This window comes from Euprymna scolopes, chromosome 2 (genome assembly GCF_053919585.1).
Source record: "Euprymna scolopes isolate OS-2025 chromosome 2, ASM5391958v1, whole genome shotgun sequence".
NCBI lineage: Eukaryota > Metazoa > Mollusca > Cephalopoda > Sepiida > Sepiolidae > Euprymna > Euprymna scolopes.
The window spans coordinates 13290256-13315864 of NC_136483.1; the positions used below are offsets into that span (position 1 = coordinate 13290256).

A 25609-nucleotide genomic window follows, 5' to 3' on the forward strand; every position below is an offset into this window, starting at 1 on the left:
TACAGCCTCTGTCCCATCGACAAAATATTGCATCCCTCTGCCTGTTCTACAAGTACTTTAACGGTGAATGCTCTGATGAACTGCAAGCACTTGTGCCCCCTTGACGTAAATACCCCCGACAAACCTGACAAGCAGCTAAATCCCACCCCTTCATGGTAGAGATCCCTTCCACTCTAGTAGTTTCTTCCCCAGAACAGCTAGACTTTGGAATTCCACTCCAGTAGTTTCTTCCCCAGAACAGCTAGACTTTGGAATTCCACTCCAGTAGTTTCTTCCCCAGAACAGCTAGACTTTGGAATTCCACTCCAGTAGTTTCTTCCCCAGAACAGCTAGACTTTGGAATTCCACTCCAGTAGTTTCTTCCCCAGAACAGCTAGACTTTGGAATTCGCTTCCAGTCCCTGCTTCCCCAACTGTATTGACATGCAGAAGTTCAAGTGTAACGTGAACCGATATCTTGCTGCCCAATTCCCTACACAGTACCCCTGATGCTTATGTCCCTGATAGTAGCCCCCTACAACAAAGTGGCAATGTGCCTTGTTTGGGGTGAAAATGTAATAAAAAAAAAAAATTACACATGGATATGCAAATTAGAAATGAAAGGAAATTTCACTCGCACTTCTCAAACATCTAAGAGATCAACATAAGAAAGCAGATGATTACGATTTTGCCTTAGTGTAATGTTACACAGTTACACACATAGACCCAACACGTTGTAGCAGAGTATGTCGCAAGGAACATAGAACAAGTAATAACTCTTAATTCACTTTTTCGGGTTGTAACAACAACCTTTATTCCCAGATACGTTCCCAAATAAATTGTTATCATGCTCCTTCTCTCTGACCTCCATCCTCTCGAAGGTCATCCATGTCTCTTACTTGATTGTTTTCTGTAATGTACTTTCTCTCCTTCTGAGTCTTTTTTCTTTTTCCTTACCATAACGTCATCTCATACACGACTCGATATTTGCAAATAGTTGCCATACACGTTCTGTTACATTAGAGCAATAAAAATAAATTTAGAAGCATTTAAAGATATATATATAAAAAAATGTGTTGGTTTATTTTCTTTGACTCGTGTGGGGAATAATTTTACAACAGACGTGATTATTATGCAAAGGGAAACGATTGACAGAAATTAAGATTGTTGTGAAATCAGCATTTTAACTTTAACAGAATGCAAGAAATACACCTTTAATACCATGGTAAAAAAAAATTCCTATAATTTATTCCATTGGTAAATGGTGACCTCATTGTTGCCTATGACCAATCTTTAAACCAGATAAAAAAAAACAAGAGAGGAGAAAAGAACAAATAAAAATAAAAATGAGCAAAAATTAGAGTAATAAAATAAAATGCAGATGAAATGAACACGGGAGGAGAAAAGAAGGCCAATCTTACGATTTTAACATCTAGGTAAAAAATTCAATCAAGAGAGAAAAAGGAAAAGACAAAAGAAATAAACCAAACAATAAGCCTATAAAAACCCCATACTTGATACTATTTTCCATTCCAAGAGAAAAGGCCCTATAATGATACCACATGTAGCATGTCACAGATATTTAAACTAGACAGCAAATGAAAAACAATGAGAGAAGAGAATTGAAATTGAAAGGAAATAGTGCAACCGCGAGATCAAAATCCAGCCTGAAGAGAGATCAACAAGCTGAAGAGAAGTAATAAACAAAAGACAAAAGGAAGAAAATTTGAATAAAATATAAAATTTGAATAAAATATAAAATTTGAATAATAATAATTCAAATTTTATATTTGAATAATAAAATATAAAATTTGAATAATAATAATTCAAATTTTATATTTGAATAATAAAATATAAAATTTGAATAATAATAATAATTCAAATTTTATATTTGAATAATAAAATATAAAATTTGAATAAAATATAAAATTTGAATAATAATAATTCAAATTTTATATTTGAATAATAAAATATAAAATTTGAATAATAAAATATAAAATTTGAATAATAAAATATAAAATTTGAATAATAATATATAAAATTTGAATAATAAAATATAAAATTTGAATAATAATATATAAAATTTGAATAATAAAATATAAAATTTGAATAATAAAATATAAAATTTGAATAAAATATAAAATGAATGTCGTATTTAATTTAAATTTCATTGCATCTAATTTTAAGCTGCTTTCATATCATACAAATAATGCATATATATATATATATATACATATATATATATATTTCTGCAAAATCAATTGCTGCCTAATATCTCATAAGTGAATCTGTTGATGGAGTCTTTTTTTTTTTTTTACATAGGCGTCACCACTTATCAAGGCCGATAGGCCACTCAAGGATAAGGGTTAAAGAGTGTAGAGTAGTCAAAAGGGTGGTTACATTTCCGACACGTTTCCCAGACCAGCACGATCAACATGCCTCACTTCTAGATCTCTTTCTGACAACGGTTCCCAATGACTGTACAACAAATGCCCACAGCCCACTCGGGAATGCTGATCACGCTGTGATAATGGTAGAAATCAGCCTAAATTCTCGCCCTAAAACTGAAGACCCACTACTCAAAACAACGAGGTATTACAAAAAGGCTGATTGAGAAGCCATCAGGGAGCTCATCAGAGATGCCCCATGGCAAAATATCTTTACTCTTCCAGCGGAACAGTGTGCAAATGAGACAACTGAATGGTTCAAAACTGCTATTGAAGCACATGTTCCTGCACGGAAATACTATAGCAAGCCCCACTCCCCCCAATGGTTTACTTCTGCTTGTGCAGCTGCCATTTGTCAAAGGCAGTATGCGTTCCGCAGATTCAACCGACATAAGTCCAGCTCAAATAAACAGAAGTTTATAGAAGCTAGAAATAATTGTAAGAGAGTGATAGACACAGCTAAGTCAGATTACTCTGAAACCACCAGAAAGCGCATCGAAGCACAGAAATTAGGAACCCGGGATTTTTGGAAAATCTACAACAGCGTAGTTAATAATGGACAGTCAACTATTCCCCCACTAACAAACAATCATGAGGTTGCTTGCACGGCAACTGACAAGGCTAATCTGCTTGCCAGTCGGTTTGCCTAAAACTCCACACTGAACTCGGTACACCACTCACTCCCTGATTTTCCTCTGCGAACAGACGCCACACTTGACGATTTGAAAATCACCCCTTCTCAGGTACATGCTATTATAAAAAACCTAGACACCTCAAAAGCATGTGGACCAGATCTCATCCCGGCTGTGCTATTAAAAAAATGCTCTGCCGAGGTTGCTCCAGTTCTGTCCAAACTTTACAATAAATGCCTTAACGAATCTTGTTTTCCCGACTGCTGGAAAACCGCTTCTGTGGTACCAGTCTTCAAGAATTCTGGTGAAAGAACTGACCCATTAAATTATCGCCCCATTAGCCTCCTCCCGCTTTTCGCCAAAATATTTGAGTCCTTAGTTAATCAAGTCCTAGTCCAGCACCTAACAGCTGCTAAACTCCTGACTGACAAACAATATGGATTCAGACAAGCCCGTTCAACAGCAGATATCTTAACTGTAGTTTCTGAACGTATATACCGTTCATTGGATATTGGATTGGATTCATTGGATAGAGCGGTGGCCCTTGATATATCTAAGGCTTTCTGAACGTATATACCGTTCATTGGATATTGGATTGGATTCATTGGATAGAGCGGTGGCCCTTGATATATCTAAGGCTTTTGACAGGGTATGGCACGATGGTCTTCTAAGGAAAATTAGGTCATATGGAATCACTGGAAGAATTCATAACGTAATTAAATCCTTCTTAAGTAATAGAAAAATCAAAGTTGTCCTCGACATCCAAACAATATGACATAAATGCGGGAGTGCCTCAGGGGTCTATCCTTGGACCTCTATTGTTCCTGATATTCATAAACGACCTCCCTGATAATATTGTTTCGGAGATGGGTATATTTGCCGATGACACCACTCTCTATAACAGATATGAGGGGAAAACAAATGAACACATATCCAAGAAAATGGCAGAAACACTAGAGGATGACCTCCAATCCGTAGTGGAATGGGGACAAAAATGGTTGGTCTCATTCAATGCGGCTAAGACTAAGCTTGTTTCCTTCAATAACTACAAGAAACCTTCTCTACCACCAATAGCAATGGCCAAGAGCACATTGCCTGAAAGTGCTTCTTTTAAACTCCTCGGCCTAACGTTTACAGGGAATATGAACTGGAATAGATACATTAAGAGCATTGCCAAGGCTGCTGCAAGGAAGGTTGGCTCCCTCTACCGTGCTAGAAAACTACTTACGCCTGCCAGTATCCTATACCTCTATAAGGCAACCATTCGCCCATGTATGGAGTACTGTTGTCACATCTGGGCTGGTGCATCTGCTGCTTGTCTCTCTCTCCTGGACAGGGTTCAAAAAAGAGTCGCCAACCTGATAGGTCCTGAACTGTCATCTAGGCTTCAACCTCTGTCCCATCGACGAGATGTTGCATCCCTCTGCCTGTTCTACAAATACTTTAATGGTGAATGTTCTGACGAACTGCAAACACTTGTACCTCCCTGACGTAACTACCCCCGACAAACCCGACAAGCTACTAAGTCTCATCCCTTTACAGTGGAGATCCCTAGGCGCAAGAAAGCCTTTTACTCCAATAGTTTCTTCCCCAGAACTGCGGGTCTTTGGAACTCCCTTCCGGGATTCTGCTTTCCCAACTGCAATGATATGCAGAAGTTCAAGTGTAATGTTAACAAACATCTTTCTACTCTTCTCCCTTCATAATGACCCCGCTAATTAATTCCCTAATAGTAGCCCCCTGCTTCAAAGTGGCACTGTGCCTTGTTTGGGGTGAAAATTGACTAAAAAAAAAAAAAAAAAAAAAAAAAACTAAAGTGGAACGGCTCATCAGAAACTTGTTCACGTTGGACTTGAAGACAACCATATTATAGACAGCTGGAAAGCAGGAAAACGGAAGACACTTCCACAGGCGTGCAGTTCTAAGAAAGAAGCTTTGATCATGGAATCTATGTTTAGGTTTAGGCACAGATAAAGAGTGTGGAAAATTATTGATAATGTTTTCAGCTAGTCTAGTGTTTCTTGTGAAAGTTTGGCGAGGGGGACCATAGATTGAAGCTCAGTCGAACACTTTCCATGAAAATAATGATAAAGCAAACTCGCAACATCTCTTCTGTGAGATAGAGGTTGCAGCGAAGAGAAAAGGACATCTCCCACCAGGCCACAAAGTCTATTTTGAACCCTCTCAAGACAGGACAAGTCTTTTCTAGCAGCTCCTGTCCATATGTGGCAACAGTATTCCATCCTTGGACGTATCTGGCTCTTATATAGATAGAGAATTGCATCAGCAGTGAGATATGGCCGACTGGGATAGCTTCCATACATTCATATCTGATTTACCTCTGCACTCCATGTTTAAAAAGGATGTGTCCTCTATAGTATCAGATCTGACCGAATGGTTAATTGCAGGCATAGACCAATTCATACCATCTAAAAAATTCCAACAAAAACCTAACAGCCAGCCATGGTTCTCCCCAGAATGTGCTGCTGCTATCGCGCACAGAAATCACTTTTTCCATAGCTACCAACGTAATAGATGCACTGAGACTAAAGCTGCTTTTAGGTCTGCCAGCAACTACTGTAAAAGAGTAATAAAAAATGCAAGAGAGCTATATGCCCAGTCTGTTAAATCCAAGGTAGCTGATCAGCGGCTTGGATCCCACCAGTTTTGGCAAATAACAAATAGGATCCTGAACAGAAGTGTGCGTTCTATCCCAACCATTATCAATGGACCAGAGGTCATCTCGTCAGCGTCAGACAAGGCCAAACTATTTGCAAAGAACTTTGCAGCTAATTCTACCCTTTGCGACGAAGGCCATCAACTCCCCATATTTCCTCCTATAACACAGAACAAGCTAGGTAACATACAAATATCCGTGCATGAGGTCGCCAAGCTAATAAAGAACCTAGATTCCAGTAAAGCAACTGGCCCTGATGGCATCCCAATTATAGTGTTAAAAAAGCTTCAACCAGAACTTGCTCCCATACTTACGAAACTATTTAAGCACTGCCTTAAGGAGAAGTGCTTTCCGACTCCCTGGAAGACCTCATCAGTTTGCCCTGTATTTAAGAATTCAGGTGATAAGTCATCTCCCTCTCAATACAGACCAATAAGTCTCCTGTGTGTTATGAGTAAGTTGCTGGAATCCATATTAAATAGAGAAATAGTCAACCACCTCAGCAGGAATAACCTTCTTAGTGACACACAATATGGTTTCCGCTCTGCAAGATCTACCGCAGATGTGGTGACGGTTATATCCCACAGGATTAGTGAATCTCTTGACAAAGGCTTCCTTTCTAGGGCAATTGCTCTCGACATATCAAAGGCCTTCGACAAGGTATGACATAAGGGTCTACTTCACAAGATTTCCAGCTATGGTATAACTGGAAATGTTTTCTCAATCATTAAATCATTTCTCTCCGATAGGCTCATAAGAGTAGTGGTAGATGGACAAAAATCGGAGGCCTGCAATATTAATGCTGGAGTCCCTCAGGGGTCAATCCTGGGCCCAACTCTCTTCCTGATCTACATCAATGACCTCCCTAAACACATACTTAAATCATTCGTTGACATCTATGCTGATGACACGACCATCTACGGCAACACATCAAAGGCTGTAAATGACAAAGTTCTCTCTGATTCCCTCTCCTCTGATCTCGAGCGCGTGGTTCAGTGGGGGAAGATGTGGCTGGTTACCTTTAATGCATCCAAAACCAAACTGCTATCTTTACATCATCAACGCTCTGATCCCCATCTGGCATCAATTGTGATGGATGGCTCTCGTCTGGGTGAGGCCCCGTGTTTTGACAAGCTTCTGGGTTTGACCTTTACTCCTGATCTGAAATGGAACACGTACATCAAGTCTGTTGCCAAGGTCGCTGGAAGAATGGTGGGATCCTTCTACCGCTCCAGAAGATATCTCACTACTGATGCAATTCTCTATCTATATAAAAGCCAAGTACGTCCAAGGATGGAATATTGTTGCCATATCTGGGCAGGAGCTGCTAAAAACAGCCTATCCTGCCTTGACAGAGTACAAAATAGACTTCGTGGCTTAGTGGGGGATGCCCTTTTCTCTACCCTGCAACCTCTCTCCCACAGAAGAGACGTTGCGAGCCTGTCCTTGTTTTATCGTTATTTCTATGGCAGATGCTCCTCTGAACTCCAATCTCTGGTCCCCCCTCGCAAATCTTTCACGAAAAACACCCGTCTAGCTGAATCCACTGTGAAAAATTTCCCCCACTCTATATCTGTGCCTAAATCAAAACGCAGATTCCATGAACAAAGCTTCTTTCTTAGAACTGCACGCCTGTGGAACTCTGTTCCGTCTGCCTGCTTCCCTCCGGACTACAACTTGGATGTCTTCAAGTCCAATGTTAACAAATTCCTAATGAACCGCCCCCTTAAGTAAACATTTCAGCAAATCTCCTCACTAACGTAATGTACTTGCAATAACCCTTATCCCTGAGTGGCTTCCGGGCCTTGATAAGTGGTGATCACTGTGTAAAAAAAAAAAAAATATCTACTGGATCGATAGAAGGATCGACCATTTTTCCAGCGGCCTTGGCAACAGATTTGATGTACGTATTCCATTTAAGATCAGGAGTAAAGGTCAAGCCCAGAAGCCTGTCAAAACTTGAGGCCTCCCCAAGACGAGAGCCATTCATTTTAATTGATGCCAGATGGGGATCAGAACGTTAATGATGATAGAAGCTTGGTTTTAGATGCATTAAAAGTAACCAGCCACTCCTTTCCTCATTGTTCAACGTGATCAAGATCAGAGGAGAGAGAATCGGAGAGAACTTTGTCGTTTACTCTCTTAGATGTGCTACCATAGATGGTAGTGTCGTCAGCAAAAATGTCTACGATTCTGATTTTTGCCCATCAACTACTACTCTTATGAACCTATCAGAGAGAAATGATTTAATAATTGAGAAGACATTTCCAGCTATACCATAGCTGGAGATCTTGTGAAGTAAACCTTTATGCCATACCCTATCAAAGGCCTTTGATATGTCAAGAGCAATTGCCCTAGAAAGGTTGCCTCTGTCGAGAGATTCGCTAATCCTATGAGATATAACTGTAAGCATATCTGCTGTAGATCTAGCAGAATGGAAACCATATTGTGTGTCACTAAGAAGGTTATTTTTGCTGAGATGGTTGATTACTTCTCTATTTAACACAGATTCCAGCAACTTACTCATGACGCACAGGAGACTTATTGGCCTGTACTGAGAGGGGGATGAATGATCACCTGAATTCTTAAATACAATACAGGGCATACTGATGAGATTTTCCAGGGTGATGGGAAGCAATTCTCCTTAAGACAACGTTTAAACAGTTTTTTAAGTATGGGTGCTAGTTCTGGTTGAAGTTTTTTGAGTACTATAATTGGAATACCGTCAGGGCCGGTTGCTTTACTGGAATCAAGGTTTTTGATTAGCTTGGCAACATCACATACAGATATTTGTATATCACATAGTGTGTTTTCTGATACAGGAGGAAATATTGGGGGTCGGTGGCCTTGGTCGCAAAGGGTAGAATTAGCTGCAAAGTTCTTTGCAAAGAGTTTGGCTTTGTCTGATGCTGACGAGATTAACTCAGGTCCATTTATGATAGTTGGGATAGAGCACACGCTTCTGTTCAGGATTCTGTTTACAATTTGCCAAAACTTTGAATCTAGGGCATTAGCGTTTGACATATGAAAGGCCTTTGATAGGATCTGGCTCAAAGAGTTGCTTTACAAACTTGGTAGCTATAGAATACAGTAGAACTCTGAGATACAGCATTAAAAATTAGTTACAAAATACAGTACAGTATATAATACACATGTATATAATCAAATAACATTATAAATAACACCGAAAGGCAGGTTAAATACCGTAACCAGGAGTCGGAAAAACATTGTATTCCACATCGTAACCTGAAAAAAACGTATCCTAAGGCCACCATATCCTGAGGTTGTACTGTATCTGGCCATGCTTTCACAATCATCCAATTTTTTTCTGCTTTATAAATAAAATTAATTGATGATGAGCACAAGTGTTAATGCTGATGAGTCTCTGAGGTCATCTCGTCAGCATCAGACAAAGCCAAACTCTTTGCAAAGAACTTTGCAGCTAATTCTACCCTATGCGACCAAGGCTGCCAACCCCCAGTATTTCCTCCTGTATTGGAAAATACTCTATGCGATATACAAATATCTGTGCATGAAGTTGCCAAGCTAATCAAAAACCTTGTATACAGTAAATCAACTGGCCCTGACAACATTCCTATTATAGTGCTAAAAAAGCTTCAACCAGAACTAGCTCCCATACTTAGCTAGTTAGCTTAGCTAGCTCCCATAGCTGTTTAAGCGTTGTCTTAAGGAAAATTGCTTCCCAATACCCTGGAAAACCTCGGTAGTATGCCCTGTATTCAAGAATTCAGGTGATCGGTCATCTCCCTCTCAATACAGACCAATAAGTCTCCTGTGTGTCATGAGTAAGTTGCTGGAATCTGTGTTAAATAGAGAAGTAGTCTACCACCTCAGCAAAAATAAACTTCAATATGGTTTCCATTCTGCTTGATTTACAGCAGATGTGCTTACGGTTATATCTCATAGGATTAACAAATCTCTTAACGGAGGCTTCATTTCTAGGGCAGTTGCTCTTGACATATCAAAGGCCTTTGATAGAGTATGGCATAAAGGTCTACTTCACAAGATCTCCAGTTACAGTAAAGCTAGTAATGTCTTCTCAATTATTAAATCATTTCTCTCTGATAGGTCCATAAGAGTAGTTGTTAATGGGCAGAAATCAGAAGCTCAGAGTATTAATGCTGGAGTTCCTCAGGGGTCCAGCCTGAGCCCAACTCTCTTCCTAATCTATATTAATGATCTTCCAAATCACATCCTTAGATCATTCACAGACATTTATGCTGACAACACTACCATCTGTGGCAGTGCATCAAAGACCGTAAAAGACCAAGTTCTCTCTGATTCTTTCTCCTTTGATCTTGAGAATGTGGTACAATGGGGAAAGAAGTGGCTGGTTACTTTTAATGCATCTTAAACCAAACTTCTATATTTACATCATCAACGTTCTGATCCCTATCTGGTATCAATTGAAATGAATGGCTGTTATCTTTAGGAGGCTCCATGTTTTGATAAGCTCCTGGGCTTGACCGTTACTCCTGATCTGAAATGGAACACGTACATCAAATCTGTTGCTAAGAATGCTGGGTAAATGGTCGGATCTTTCTATCGATCCAGTAGATATCTCACTGCTGATGCAATTCTCTACCTATATAAGAACCAGGTACGTCCAAGGATGGAATACTGTTGCCACATCTGGGCAGGAGCTGCTAGAAAGACTTTATCCTGCTTTGACAGAGTTCAAAACGGACTTCGTAGCCTAGTGGGGGAATCCCTTTTATCTTCCCTGCAACCTTTATCTCGCAGAAGAGATGTTGCAAGCCTGTCTCTGCTTTATCGTTATTTTCCTGGCAAGTACTTGTCTGAGCTCCAATCTATGGTCCCCCCTTGCCAAACTTTCATGAGAAACACTCGTCTAGCTAAAAACACTATCATAATTTCTCACACTCTTTATTTGTGCCTAAACCTAATCATAGATTTCATGAATAAAGTTTCTTTCTTAGAACTGCACTCTCTTCCTTTTGCCTGCTTTCCAGCTGACTATAATATGGTCGTCTTCAAGTCCAACGTGAACAAGTTCTTGATGAGCCGTTCTCCATAAGTAATCAAATTTATCAAATTTCCACTACTAACAATTATTACATTGTCCCATTGACAACTGTACGCTTATTAACTCTTATCCTCGAGTGGCCTCCGGGCCTTGATAAGTGCTGACTCCTTTGTAAAAAAAAAAAAAAAAAAAAAACTCTTATTGATTTTTTTTTGTTTTCATGATTTCCTAAATCATATTCTGAGATCATTTGTTGACCTATGCAAGCAGCACAACTCCAAAGAGCGTTGATAAGCAAGATATTGCCAATTTTCTCTCTTCTCATCTGGAGCAAAGGATAAAATGGGGTGGGGGGTTACACATTTAACAATTCTAAAACCAAGCCTTTCCTCATTCACCACCACTACTCGGATCTTTGTTTTGTCTCAATTGTAATGAATGGCCCTATCCTTGAAGAAGTCCTGTGTTTTGATAAACTCCTAGGACTGATTTTCACTCCATGTTTAAAGTGTTGTTATAATTGCTGGAAAAATGGTTGGATCATTCTATTGCTCCAGAATGTACTTACCATAATGCAATCTTGTGCCTATAAGTCAGATATATCCTAAGATAGAATACTGCTGGCAGATCTAGGGAGGTGCTGCTCAGAATATTTTTTTCTTCCTTGGCAGACTTCAAAATCAACTTCACAATCTAATTTGGATAATTTGTTCTCTATGACTCCTTTCTCACTGAGGAGAGATGTTGCTAGTCTTTCTCTACTTTATTATTATTCATGTCAAGGATGCTTGACAACTCCAATCCTTGCCCCCCCCCCTAAAAAAAACATTCACAGCAAGAACACGTCTTTTTACACAACTTAAAATATTTTTCTTCGTCCATCTGCCTAGCATCAGATAGAATTTTTATGAACAGTTTCTTTCCAACAACTTCTCATCTTTGGTACACATTATTATGAGACTGCTTCCTTGCAGACTTCAACATGGTCATCTTCAAATCAAATGTCACCAAGTACTTAGTTATAAATCATCGCTATAAGTAATGGAATTTTATTTGATTAATCAGTTTTCAATCAGCTTATAATATTCTTTATCATTAAACAAACAATCCATTGAACTTGTTAATCTTTGTCCTTGTGTGGTTTTTGGCCTTTATAAACATTTTCGTTAGTAAAGAAAGAAAAAAAATCATTTTAAGACGATATAAAAAAAATTCACTTGATAACTTTGCCAAGTCTAACAAAGATGTGTTAAGGAATGCAGGTGTCTAATATCACCTGCAAAATGCACACCTTCCAGATAGGTGTGTTGGGGGGGGGAGGGGGAATAAACAATAACAACTCCTAATTTTCAACTATCGATGGAGAATTACATTATTTAACAAAAATAGATTCATTCTTAACTAATGATGGGACGATTCCAATATTTTTCTTGATTCTGTTCAAAATTCCTGATTCTGACACCATTACTAATTCCAATAACAAAGGCACCTGAAAGAACACAGCCACAGAATAAAAGTAATTACTTGTATAACTTATAGATATCCTATTGAAAAAGTTTATTAAATAACCTCGATTTAAGTCCTCTTAGATAGGAATTGCTTAATATTTAGAACTTCTCTTATCGAAAACTTTTTCGCTTTTGAAATCAAAAATGAGTCTCAAATTTTTCCAATATCCCAAAAAGTAAGTTTTTCTGGTTTCCACTAATCATCTCAATTTTTAACCTCTTCACTGATTAGCCAGAGTATAGAATATTTTGTACAATCCCAAGTATCTATATTCTATGACTAAAATTATATTTACGAGTTCAACATGCTTTGTTCTGCAATAATTTCCTGTTTTCTCTGAGTCTCAAGAACTCTAAAGTTCTTTGTGCAGTGTAATAAATCTTTTTTCTTCTGTTTATTTCTGTCACTAATATTTTCTTTTTAGAAATTATAGTGTTTCAGTTACTACTTTCAAAACAAAAGTTTTTCAGTTATTTATTTCTTTATTGCATTCAAAATTCCAAAGGATATTGTAACAAAAATAACTTTTTTTTTTTTTTTTTTTTTTTTTTACATGGGGGTCACCACTTATCAAGGCCCGAAGGCCACTCAGAGATAAGGGTTATTGCGTGTACAGTAATCAATGAGATAGTATTGTAGTAATCATTAGTATTGGAGATTTGAAAGAGTGTCTTACTTAAGAGGGCGGTTTGTCAGAAGTTTGTTTATGTTGGACTTGAAGACTTCCAAGTTGTAGTCAGGTGAGAAATAGGCAAGCAGCAGAGAGTTGCATTGGTGTGCAGTTCTAAGAAAGAAGCTTTGCTCATGGAATCTACGTTTGGATTTAAGCACAGATAAAGAATGGGGAAAATTATTGACATTAGTTTTAGCCAGACGGGTGTTTCTCATGAAAGATTGGCGAGGGGGGACGAGGGATTGGAGCTCAGACGAGCACCTGCCATGGAAATAACGATAAAACAAAGACAGGCTCGCAACGTCTATTCTGTGGGAGAGAGGTTGCAGGGAAGAGAAAAGGGCATCCCCCACTAAACCACGAAGTCTATTTTGTACTCTGGCAAGGCAGGATAGGCTGTTTTTAGCAGCTCCTGCCCAGATGTGGCAACAGTACTCCATCCTTGGACGTACTTGGCTTTTATACAGATAGAGAATTGCATTAGTAGTGAGATATCTTCTGGAGCGGTAGAAGGATCCCACCATTTTTTCCCAGCATCCCTGGCAACAGATTTGATGTACGTGTTCCATTTCAGATCAGGAGTAAAGGTCAAACCCAGAAGCTTGTCAAAACATGGAGCCTCCCCAAGACGAGAGCCATCCATTTCAATTGATGCCAGATGGGGATCAGAGCGTTGATGCTGTAAAGATAGAAGCTTGGTTTTAGATGCATTAAAAGTAACCAGCCACCTCTTCCCCCATTGTACCACGCACTCAAGATCAGAGGAGAGAAAATTAGAGAGAACTTTGTCATTTACAGCCTTTGATGTGTTTCCATAGATGGTTGTGTCATCAGCATAAATGTCAACGAATGATTTAAGTATGTGTTTTGGGAGATTATTGATGTAGATCAGGAAGACAGTTGGGCCTAGGATGGACCCCTGGGGGATTCCAGCATTAATACTGTGGGCCTCTGATTTCTGCCCATCAACCACTACTCTTATGAACCTATCAGAGAAAAATGATTTAATGATTGAGAAAACATTTCCAGTAATACCATAGCTGGAAATCTTGTGAAGTAGGCCCTTATTCCATACCTTATCGCAGTCCTTCGATATGTCAAGAGCAATTGCCCTAGAAAGGAAACCTTTGTCAAGAGATTCATTAATCCTATGTGATATAATCGTTAGCACATCTGCTATAGATCTTGCAGAGCGGAAACCATATTGCATGTCACTAAGAAGTTTGTTTCTGTTGAGGTGGTTGACTACTTCTTTATTTGATATGGATTCCAACAACTTACTCATGACACATAGGAGACTTATTAGTCTGTACTGAGTGGAAGATGACGTTTCACCAGAATTCTTAAATACAGGGCATATTGATGAGGTTTTCCAGGGTGTTGGAAAACACTTCTCCTTAAGACAACGCTTAAACAGTTTTGTAAGTATGGGGGCAAGTTCTGGTTGGAGCTTTTTCAGCACTATAACTGGAATGCCATCAGGGCCAGTTGCTTTACTGGAATCAAGGTTGTTGATTAGCTTGGCGACCTCACGCACAGATATTTGTATGTTGCATAGCGTGTTGTCTGTTATAGGAGGAAATACAGGGAGTTGATGGTCATTGTCGCATAGGGTAGAATTAGCTGCAAAGTTATTGGCAAATAGTCTGGCCTTGTCTGATGCTGACGAGATGACCTCAGGTCCATTGATGATAGTTGGGATAGAACGCACGCTTCTGTTCAAGATCCTGTTTACTATTTGCCAGAACTGGTGGGAACCAAGCCGCTGCTCAGCTACTTTAGATTTAACGGACTGAGCATATAGCTCTCGTGCATGTGGTTGCTGGCAGTCCTGAAAGCAGCTTTAGTCTCAGTACATCTATTACGTTGGTATCTATGGAAAAAGTAATTTCTGTGCGCGATGGCAGCAGCACATTCAGGGGAGAACCATGGCTGGCTGTTAGGTTTTTGTTGGAATTTTTGGATGGTATGAATCAGTCTATGCCTACAATTAACCATTCGGTCAGGTCTGATACTATAAATAACACATCCTTTTTAAACATGGAATGCAGAGGTAGGTCAGATATGAATGTACGGAAGCTATCCCAGTCAGCCATAGAGTATCGATATACAGTACGGTGGAGAGGTACATCTGAATACTTATTACATTTCATTTTTATCTTTACTGCTACAACAGAGTGGTCAGAGGATCCCAGAGGAGATAGAACAGAACATGAACACAGCTCAGGGGAAGTTATGAGGAAAAGGTCTAGAAGGCTTGCATATTGACCCGGTGTATCGGGCACACGGGTGGGTTCGTGAACAATCTGAGTGAGGTCATAGGCAATGGCAAAATCATGACAAAACCTCCCCTCGTCATCGGTTTTATTTGAGTGGGTCAGCCATTCCACATTATGGACATTGAAGTCACTGCAAATGTGAATGTTAGCCGAAGGATGAGCAGACAGGATGTGGTCAATTTTCTCAGATATGATCTTAAAGATAGTAACCCCACTGTTGTGGGGGCGATAGAGGGCAAATATAAATGCAGTGGTGTAAGCTAGTGCAACCCAAAAGCACATATAAGGTAAATTAGGATCTTCTCTGGAGATATCCCTACCACATGGAAAGCCATCTTTGATGTAGGCACATATTCCATGCCCATAGCGATCTTGGGGATCAGAATTAGATGTTAAGTTGGAGTATCCTTTAATTATGAATTCGTCTAGAGAAGTGGTTAACCCTATGCTAGTTTCACTTAGAAAGAATATGTCTGGTTTCGTCTCCTGTAATTGTGTTTCAACCTCTGGAAGGTTGGAACGTAGATGTTGGAGAAGGAGACCCCTGATGTTGGAGAAGGAGACCTGGTAGGAGGGGTCTACGTTGGTGGATGGGATTCTAGGTTTATTCGTGTTTCTTTTTTGGAGATTTGTCATGATTGAGGTTTTGGGATTTGTGGAGCAGGTCGGTAGACTTGGTTGGAGCAGGACAGAGAGGGAAAATAAGAGAGAAAAAGACAAGAATTTTTTTTTGCAGCACATGATAAGGTAAAGCCGTAACAATTACCCACTAATGAAAGTAAAATTTCTCTTTAAATTTGGTCTGCAAATTTTCTATAATTTTTATAATTGTAATCACATTGTTAGATTTGATTAAAATTTTGCATTTTAATATAAGTTTCTAAGTTATATTAAAATGCAGATTAGATTGTAACAAAAATATCTTAATTTGAGAATAATATTAATTTGAAAATAATATTAATTTGAAATTGTTTTCTCTCACTTCACACCATGTACTTTTTTCAATATGGCTTCCATAACTTTGAAATAACTTTCAATATTTCTGATGTTGATGCATTGAAAACTTTTGAGTTTTGATATCTCTATTTCTATATATAAAAGGCACTTTGTCTCTGTGTGTGAGTTCATTCCTTATGGGCTCCCAAATGGCTTGGACGATTTTTTTTTTATTTCAAACAAATCTATTTTGTGTCTGGAAGTGTTCTTAAATAGATTTTGTATCAGAATGTTTCCAATTTGATTAAAGAAGGAACAGTTCAATTTTGACCAGTTAACATCCTTATACAGCTTAACATCACAAGTGCATTTGAGAAGTTTTATGCAATGTACTGTGGACTGAATCACTGTGGGGAGGCAAGTGAAGCTTTATCCAGATGCACCATGGTGGGTTCCATAACTAGAGCAACCAATGAATTGATTTGATTGGAAAATGGGCGATTTCACCAATTTCAATGAGAATAAAAGTATTGAAAATGTGCAACATTCATTGATCCTCATTCAATCCTGGACAACATCAAACCTTCCAGATAGTTACTAATAAATTAATCTGGAAAAAAATAGCATGTTGACTTTTTTTTTCTTTTTTCTTTTTTTTTTGAAAGCATTAAAGCTATCTCATAAAGTAATTGAAATATATATTGGACATAATAAAACCTTTCCAATGATCAAACTCTGCTAGAAATGTTTTGGACCTGTAGCGCAACGGATAAAGTACAGTCTGTGACAGTCTTCCGGGCTTTGAATATTCACATGCAAAACTCAGAACATAATAAAAATTAAGATTTCTTCTCAATCATTGTTGATGGATTGAGCATCATTTACTGTCACAGATTAAATAAATGATTCTGTTCAAAATTCTGTACAGATTCCTGATTTCGACAAGGCACATCTGAAGAAGGTCAGAAGTTACATCAGCCGAAATCATGTAAGGATAACAACTGAGATGAGAACAAGAGTCCAGATAATATAAATTAGTAAATAAACAACTTTTATTCAAAAAAATTTTTTTTTCCTGTGTGTGTGTGTGATAATTAATTTGCAAATGATAAGCTTTTGAAGAATTTCAGCGTCAGCCATCTTCAGCATATGACATTTTCTGTTGTCAGATTGTGTAAAATTTTTAATATATAATCAAACACATTGAACATTATTAAAAATTGTTGGGAAACATCCAAAACAACATGTTTGGGAATGATGGTATCTTAATGTATTCAGTGGCCATCTTAATGTATTCAGTGGGCATCTTAATGTGATCTTTGAAAAAACATGAGTTAAAAATTTGAATACTTTTGATGTGTTACATGATGCAAAGTAATGAAGCTATTCTGGAGAGAAAAAAAATATCAATATATTGGCAAGTTAAATGATAATGATCTTTTACTATAAGGCAATTACAAATTGGTTTCTGCGAATTTCAAAAATTTATATATTCAGAGAAGGGACATTGTCGAAATTATCTTCCTTTATTCATTTTTTTTTTTTTCTGTTTTTCAGTATTCCATTATTCAGAAGAATGAACAAGGTAAGTAATTTCAATGTTTATATGAAAAATTATGCCATGGAATCATCATGATAATTTAAAAGTTTGCACTTTTTAACAAAATATAGGAATGTTGTTATAATAACATAAAATCATGACAAAATTTCAACATCATGCAACCATTCTTACATCAAGTTCGGCCATATTAACATTTGCTATGGTAGAAATAGCTAAGAAATAATGCTATTTGGTTTCGAATGGCACGGTCACTGAAAATTCCATGGTTAGTTTTAAAAACTATAGGTTTAATTTTATCTCCTTAATTAAAATGCAATAATAGTTTCTTCACTTCCATATATAGTATAACACCGGAATACAGTGGCCCTAGGATACTTTTTTTTTCAGGTTACAATGTGGAATACAATGTTTTTATAGCCCCTGGTTATGGTATTTGCCCTCACCTTAAGGTGTTATTGATAATATACATGTATATTATATACTGTACAGTATTTTGTTACTAATTTTTAATGCTGTATCCTGGGGGTCTACTATATATTAGTGATGGGGCGATTCCAATATTTTTCCCAATTTCAATATGATTCCGATTCTTATAAATCTCTAAATATAGAGTTGCTATTTTTTTCTTGATTACCGTAAAAACACACGTTAAAGGGGTAGATACTTTCTCAGACATAAAAGATGCACTTATGGGAGATGATTTATAGATTTTAGTTTTACTGGTAGTTTAAAAGCAATAAATATCTATTACTTTATCATGACTACCAGCAGAAGGAGAATTTGTTTTAAAAAAAATCAAATAAAAAACGGTAATTAAAGGAAACTGTTTGGCATCAGAAAATAAGTAAAAATTTTTCCAATTCTGATACTGATTTCGATACCTCAAAATGTTTCAATTTTTCTAATTCTGATTAATCGTCCCAACACTAGTGTATATATATATATATATATATCATAATTTAGCGGGTTTTTTTTACATAAGCATTACCACTTATCAAGGCCCAGTGGCCACTCGAGTATGAGGGTTAAAGAGTGTACAGTAGTCAATTGGACAATATAGTAATTGTCAGTAATGGAAATTCAGTAAATTTGTTAACTTAAAGGGAACGGGTTATCAAGAACTTGTTTACATTGGACTTGAAGACAACCATATTGTAGTCAGCTGGAAAGCAGGAAAACGGAAGACAATTCTACAGGCGTGCAGTTCTAAGAAAGAAGCTTTATTCATGGAATCTACGTTTAGGTTTAGGCACAGATAAAGAGTGGAGGGAATTATTGATAGTGTTTTCAGCTAGACGAGTGTTTCTTGTGAAAGTTTAGCAAGGGGGGACCAGAGATTGAAGCTCAGTCAAGCACTTGCCATGAAAATAACGATAAAGCAAACTCGCAACATCTCTTCTGTGAGAAAGAGGTTGCAGGGAAGAAAAAAGGACATCTCCTACAAGGCTACGAAGTCTATTTTGAACTCTATCAAGGCAGGATAGGTCCTTTCTAGCAGCTCCTGCCCAGATGTGGCAACAGTACTCCATCCTTGGATGAACTTGGCTCTTATATAGATAGAGAATTGCATCAGCAGTGAAATATCTACTGGATCGATAGAAGGATCCAACCATTTTTCCAGCGGCTTTGGCAACAGATTTGATGTACGTATTCCATTTCAGATCAGGAGTAAAGGTCAAGTCCAGAAGCTTGTCAAAACATGAGACCTCCTCAAAACAAGAGCCATTCATTTCAATTGATGTCAGATGGGGATCAGAGCGTTGCTGATGTAAAGATAGAAGCTTGGTTTTAGATGCATTAAAAGTAACCAGCCACTTCTTTCCCCATTGTGCCACTTGCTCAAGATCAGAGGAGAGAGAATCAGAGAGAACTTGGTCATTTACAGTCTTAGATGTGCTACCATAGATAGTAGTGTCATCAGCATAAATGTCTACGAATGATGTAAGGATGTAATTTAGAAGATCATTAATATAGATCAGGAAGAGAGTTGGGCCCAGAATCGACCCCTGAGGGACTCTAACATTAATACCATGAGGTTCTGATTTTTGCCCATCAACCACTACTCTTATGCACCTATTAGAGAGAAATGATTTGATAATTGAGAAGACATTACCATAGCTGGAGATCTTGTGAAGTAAACCTTTATGCTATACCCTATCAAAGGTTTTTGATATGTCAAGAGCAATTGCCCTAGAAATGTTGCCTCCATTGAGAGATTCGCTAATCCTATGGGATATAATTGTAAGCACATCTGCTGTAGATCTAGCAGAACAGAAACCATATTGTGTGTCACTAAGAAGGTTAGCTGATTACTTCTCTATTTAATACAGATTCCAGCACCTTATTTAGGTATTTAAATTTTATAATTTGAAAAAGTTTATTTTCAAATATAGAATTATTTTTATTGTTTGCAAACAAAGAATAAAGTTTAATAAATTTATTTCTTTAAACCATGAGATTTCTATGTTTACTCATCTCCTCAGAGGAAAAATATTAGCAAATGTTATTATGGGTTTGCACCTTATTTGCTAAAAGCAATAAACATAGAAAATTAAAAGTTTTTAAAGTTTATAAATTATTTTAGCTACATAGAATAAGGGAAATCTGATATTGAGGCAAAAAAAGGATATTGAACTTCAAATCCAAAATGCTTGCTAAATCCTGAAATGGAAGTTCCTAGTAGTAAGGAGGTAAAAAGATGCAACGTATATTGTAATTCTTCCAAGGCACTAGGGAACAATCTATATATCTATAAAAGTGAAAGTGTCTGTTTGTCTGTCTGTGTACATTTCCCTACACAATAACTCTGTTAATTTTCAGTCTGCAGACTCGAAATTTGATATACAGGGTATTGAGATTTGGGAAAATCTTTTGTAATCCGTTTTCAGACAGAAATTTGGCTGTTAAGGAGTCAAAGTTCAACGATTTTACCTTTGAGAACTATACCAAACTCCTCCATCAATTTTGGGTATAAACAATTGAAATTTTAGATATAGGTTACTTGGACACGGATCTAACTTGATAACTTGATTTGAGCCCAAAACAATAAATGTTAAGGGATCATAATAGGGGTCAAAGTTAAAAAATTGACCTCTGCGGTCTCTACCAAATTACTCAGACAATTTCTGGTCTAAACACTTGAAATTTTACATAAATGGTTATTCAGAGATAGGACAAGCTTTTTAATCGGTTTGGGTCGAAAATTTGAGCTATCAATATATAAATGTATGTATATATGTTTGCATGTCTGCCTAAAACTTTCGACAGAAGCGACGGATTTTCACAAGAACAGTATCGTTTTGAAGCTCGACCCTTCAGACGACAAATACTGAAAACTTGGCTAAAAACATTCATTTCTTCACCCTCAACTGGGTACTTTTCTACAGGGAGGGGTCGCTTTTTTCGCCGATATTTTCGAAAGTCATCCCCTCTTTTCGATTGTCTAGCCTTAATTTAAACCTACGTCACTTCCGGTTTGACGGTGGGAGTAACAGCAAAGACGTTAGGTTTTTTCCCGTTCTTTTCCTCCTTTGCAGTACGAGTTCGAACCTGCCTTCCTACTACCACTTATTTATTTATTTATTTATTTATTTATTTTTCTTTTTTGCTCAACACCCACCTCCAAACACCCAGGCAACGCCGAGCACCCATGCTAGACACATATAAACATAATTCCTTTGTTTCACCGTTGGTTGAATAAGATATCCAGCAAATATTTGATTATATAAATCCGGTAAAGATTTTTTTTATATATAAGTTTCAAAATTTAATCCAAGTGGTTAATCCAATTTGTGAATAAACACAAATATATCTGGGGGCAAATAAATAAAAAATAAAAGAATGGTTTATCAAAGCATAATAGTCATTAAAAAATCAAATGTAGCTTTGGTGATTATTTATAAAGTAGCAGTTTTTCGTTTCCAGTTTCCAGCAATTAATGCAAACATTTCTCTGCAGATTGATCATTCTGCAACTGGACACCCATATTTTGAGGTTAAGTTTAATGCCTTCACATAGCGCCAAAAAGTAGAGTATTTGAGGCAAGCATTTATTACATCTGCTAGTGTTGATTGAGGTAACGTTTTTCTGAAATTTCCTGCAAGCAGTATTACTGCATTCCTAAATGGTCTGACATTGTCACGCAAATCTTGCAAGAATCTATGAAGAGCCTGAAGTGATTTTTTTGTGTGCCATTTTACATTCACCGCAAACAATAAGTTTGTATTTCTGCAATATTTTTCCCATGCTGGATGTTTGGGCGATATCGAACATGGGAGTTTTGAAAAATTGAATGCTTAATAGTAATTTCAAAGCAGAATAAGCAGTTCTTCTACCTGGTAGTAAGGTCACAGCTATTCCGCATGAAGCAAGAGCTAAGACTCATTTTGTGATCGAATGGCTGTCAAAATCAATTTAACTAGAAAGGTTTTACCAGTTCTTCCTGGTGCTGTTCTAATTAGCAGTAATTTTCAAATAATTTTCTATTCTCACTGTAAGTAATTTAAGTGGCTAAAATAGGATTTATCCATGTTTTGACAATGTCTTAATCACTGCAAGTAATTTAGGTGATTAAGATAGGATTTATTATGTTTTAACAATACCTCATTTACTGTAAGTAATTTAGGAAACTAAAATAGGAAGGGGGATTAGAGAAAGATAGATATAGAGGAAGATAGTAAGATAGAGATAGAAAAAGAGAAAGCGAAATAGAGAGAGGGAGATAGAGGAATTGAGACTGTGGGGGAGAGTTAAAGACAGAAGGAGAGAGGAGGAGACAGATATAGAGGAAGTGAGAGAGAGAGGGTGATAGAAAGAGAGGGTGATAGAAAGAGAGAAATAGAGAGAGGAAAAGGTGGCTGTAGAGAGAGAGAGAGAGAGAGAAACAGAAGGTGACTTCACCGTTTTTTCCTAAATCAGTGGAGGAGAAATCCTTCTAGACTGAGGCAATTTTTATTTTTGTTCCTATCCAGAGTACCCCTTTTTTTGGGAGCTGGATTTTCCACACATTAAAAACCGACCTTGTGTCTAACTCTACCCTCATGGAGAGGCAAGCAAATAGGAACAGTGTGTGTGCGTGCGTGAGAGAGAGAGTAAACTTGGAACTAAAAAATACACCGGCAATAACTGCTATTCATTTATACTTCTTGTATGATTGTATTGCAGCATTAAAAATGAATTTTTAAAATATAATTTATTTTTTTATGTTGTTGTGTAGGAAGTATAAACGATATAAAACATATTTAATCTGAAAAGGAAACACTTGATAAGTGGATAGTTCACTTATCAAGTGTTTCCTTTTCAGATTAAATATGTTTTTAACTCTTTTTCAAAGTGTTTTTTAACATGTTTTATTAACTCTTTGCTCGTATATATATATATATATATATATATATATATATACTGACCACTTCACGAATAAGCGATTGGTAAAAAGACAATACACCGACATGTTCAGTTTCAATAATCACTATTCGTGTATGCTTCTTACATGGCTGTATTGCAGCATTTAAAATATAGTTTATTTTTTTATGTTGCAATGTGATTGTGTAGGAAATATAAATGAATATATTTGTTAGTTTAACGTTTAAAAATACTGACCACTAAAGCAACGAATACACTATTGGCAATAAAAAAAAGTTTCTTACGCACATGACTAACAGTAAAGTTGCAGTCAATTATTTTCTGGCATTTTTTGAAACACAGGAATTTTTTTTATTATTATTTGATAGTAAAAATCTATGAAAATAAACATATTCGTGTAAAGCAAAATAGTAAAACAATCACTAAGAAAAAAATGAAGAAAAATAACAAATTTTTGTCGCATTCAAAATGATCAACTTTCGTCAAGAAGAAACGATTTTGGAAAAAAATTTTTTTTAATATTGTAATATTTTTTCATCTTAAATATATAAAGACACGCCTGGATTAGATAAAAACGCTATTGCAAAATGTTGGAGCAATCAGTTCAGTAGTTTTTTAGATTATCAGTTAGTAACAAACACGATTTTACATTTTTATTTATATAGATATAAACTCCCAAACAAGGCATATTATTGCTACTCTGACTGTAAGAAGCTACTATTTGGGACTATGTCTGTGGGGAGTTGGGTAGCAAGATGTCTGTTCACATTACATTTAAATTTCAGCAGGTTAGTACTGTCAGGGAAGCAGAAAACAGGGAATTCCAAAGTCTACAAGCAACAGGAAAAGGCAGAAAAGTTGTTAAGTTTTGAGACATTGTGTTGAACAAAGATGGCGGCGTAGTTCAGATCAGTAACCAAGATGGCGGCCAAGAATTAAATGCGGTCCGTGATGTAGTAAACGGCGAACTGATTGAATCCAAAATTCAACAATTTTTATAATAATTTTGGGACGTTTTCATTGGTTGTTTAGCACAGCCATTGGTCATAAAAATGATTGGCCAATCCATTCGTCTCATACCCTCATCACGAGTCAAAAACATTCTACAAAAGTTGTACTGGAAGAAAGCCCAAACAGACAGAAATATATGTAGAAGAAAGAAAAAAAAAAGGTTTGATGAGAAAAAGTGTCATTTCAGATTTAACAGATATTTCAAAGGTCAAGAAATTAAGTCATAGCCAAAAACTTTTTTGCGGGACATGGTAGATGTCAAAGTTTATAATTGAGATCTTTTAGATTTGTTCCTCCTTTATAGATAACCAGCCTGGGTGCCCAGGGTTGCTTAGGTGTTTGTAGGTGTGTGTTGAGCAAAAAAAAAAAAAAGTAAAGTGGTTGTAGGCAGGCTTGAACCCGTACCATGAAGGAGAAAAAGAACAGGAACAAAAAAACATGATGCGTTAGCTGTTGTGCCCATCGCCAAACCGGAAGTGACGTAGGTTTAAATTAAGGCTAGACAATCAAAAAGAGGCGATAGCTGTTAAAAATATTGGCAAAAAAAGTGCTCCCCCCTCCTTGTAGAAAAGTGCCCAGTTGAGGGTGAAGGAATTAATGGTTTTGGCCAATTTTTGATGTTTGTCATCCGGAGGGTCGAGCTTCAAAATGATACCGATCTCGTGAAAATCTGTCGCCTCTGTTGAAAGTGTTAGTGAGACATGCAAACAAACAAACAAACAAACATACATACATACATACATACATACATACATACATACATTTAAACATACAGGTGAGATTTATATTATAAATTATGGAGTAATAATTTTATAAGTTGCCAGATTAGATGAAGAACAGCAAAAGAAACATTTTAAAATGGAATTAGATGAATTATAAGATAATGAAAAAGGGAAAAAATGTAGATTGTGATCTTGACAAGAAGATAAAAATTTCAAAACAATTTTTAAAAATGTACACAAAATGCTGATATGCAGAATACTGCTGTATCATTGCAAGACCTGGCTCTTGCACAAAGATCTTCATGCATTTGATGCCTTTAACATGTAGTGCTTTTATAGCTTCCTGTGCATACATCCCCCTGTCCAAATCCTTGATTACAGCATCCATGTAAGATACAAGACAAGCATCACAGAGACTCTTTTTAAAAAGAGACTTTGTTGGTTTGGTCACATTCTTCAACATTCTGAGAAATAATTCATCTGCAAGTCTATTTTTGCAATCACATCTGCCGACTGGAAAAATGTAGAAGCAGCCCAACTGAAAACTTGCAAAGGAACAGTGAGGATAGACATCAAGGCTGGTGGCTGGTTCTCATGATTTTTGTTGCTTAGCGCTAGAACCGAGAATGGCTGAAGTATGCCAAAGACAGCTGCCGATCAGCGGGGATGTACCACCTTGACACAAAATGGGTTGAATTCAATTGGGTGCAACCAGATCAGGCTGTCTGAAAATACTGCACCAAACATTTATATTGTTTTTCTTTTTCCTCTGCAAAACTCAATCATGTTCTTCAAAAACAATTTTTCTATAGAAA

The 25609-nt window shown here is 37.0% G+C and overlaps 1 protein-coding gene across 1 annotated transcript in view; it reads left to right on the forward strand.

Moving 5' to 3' along the window:
• Positions 1–25609, forward strand: part of LOC145288639 (uncharacterized) — a 66651-nt gene that overhangs the window by 20727 nt on the left and 20315 nt on the right. The window contains exon 2 of the mRNA XM_080136344.1: positions 17697–17724. Within this exon, the coding sequence (XP_079992470.1) occupies positions 17697–17724 (28 nt within the window). The remainder of the gene's footprint in view (positions 1–17696; positions 17725–25609) is intronic.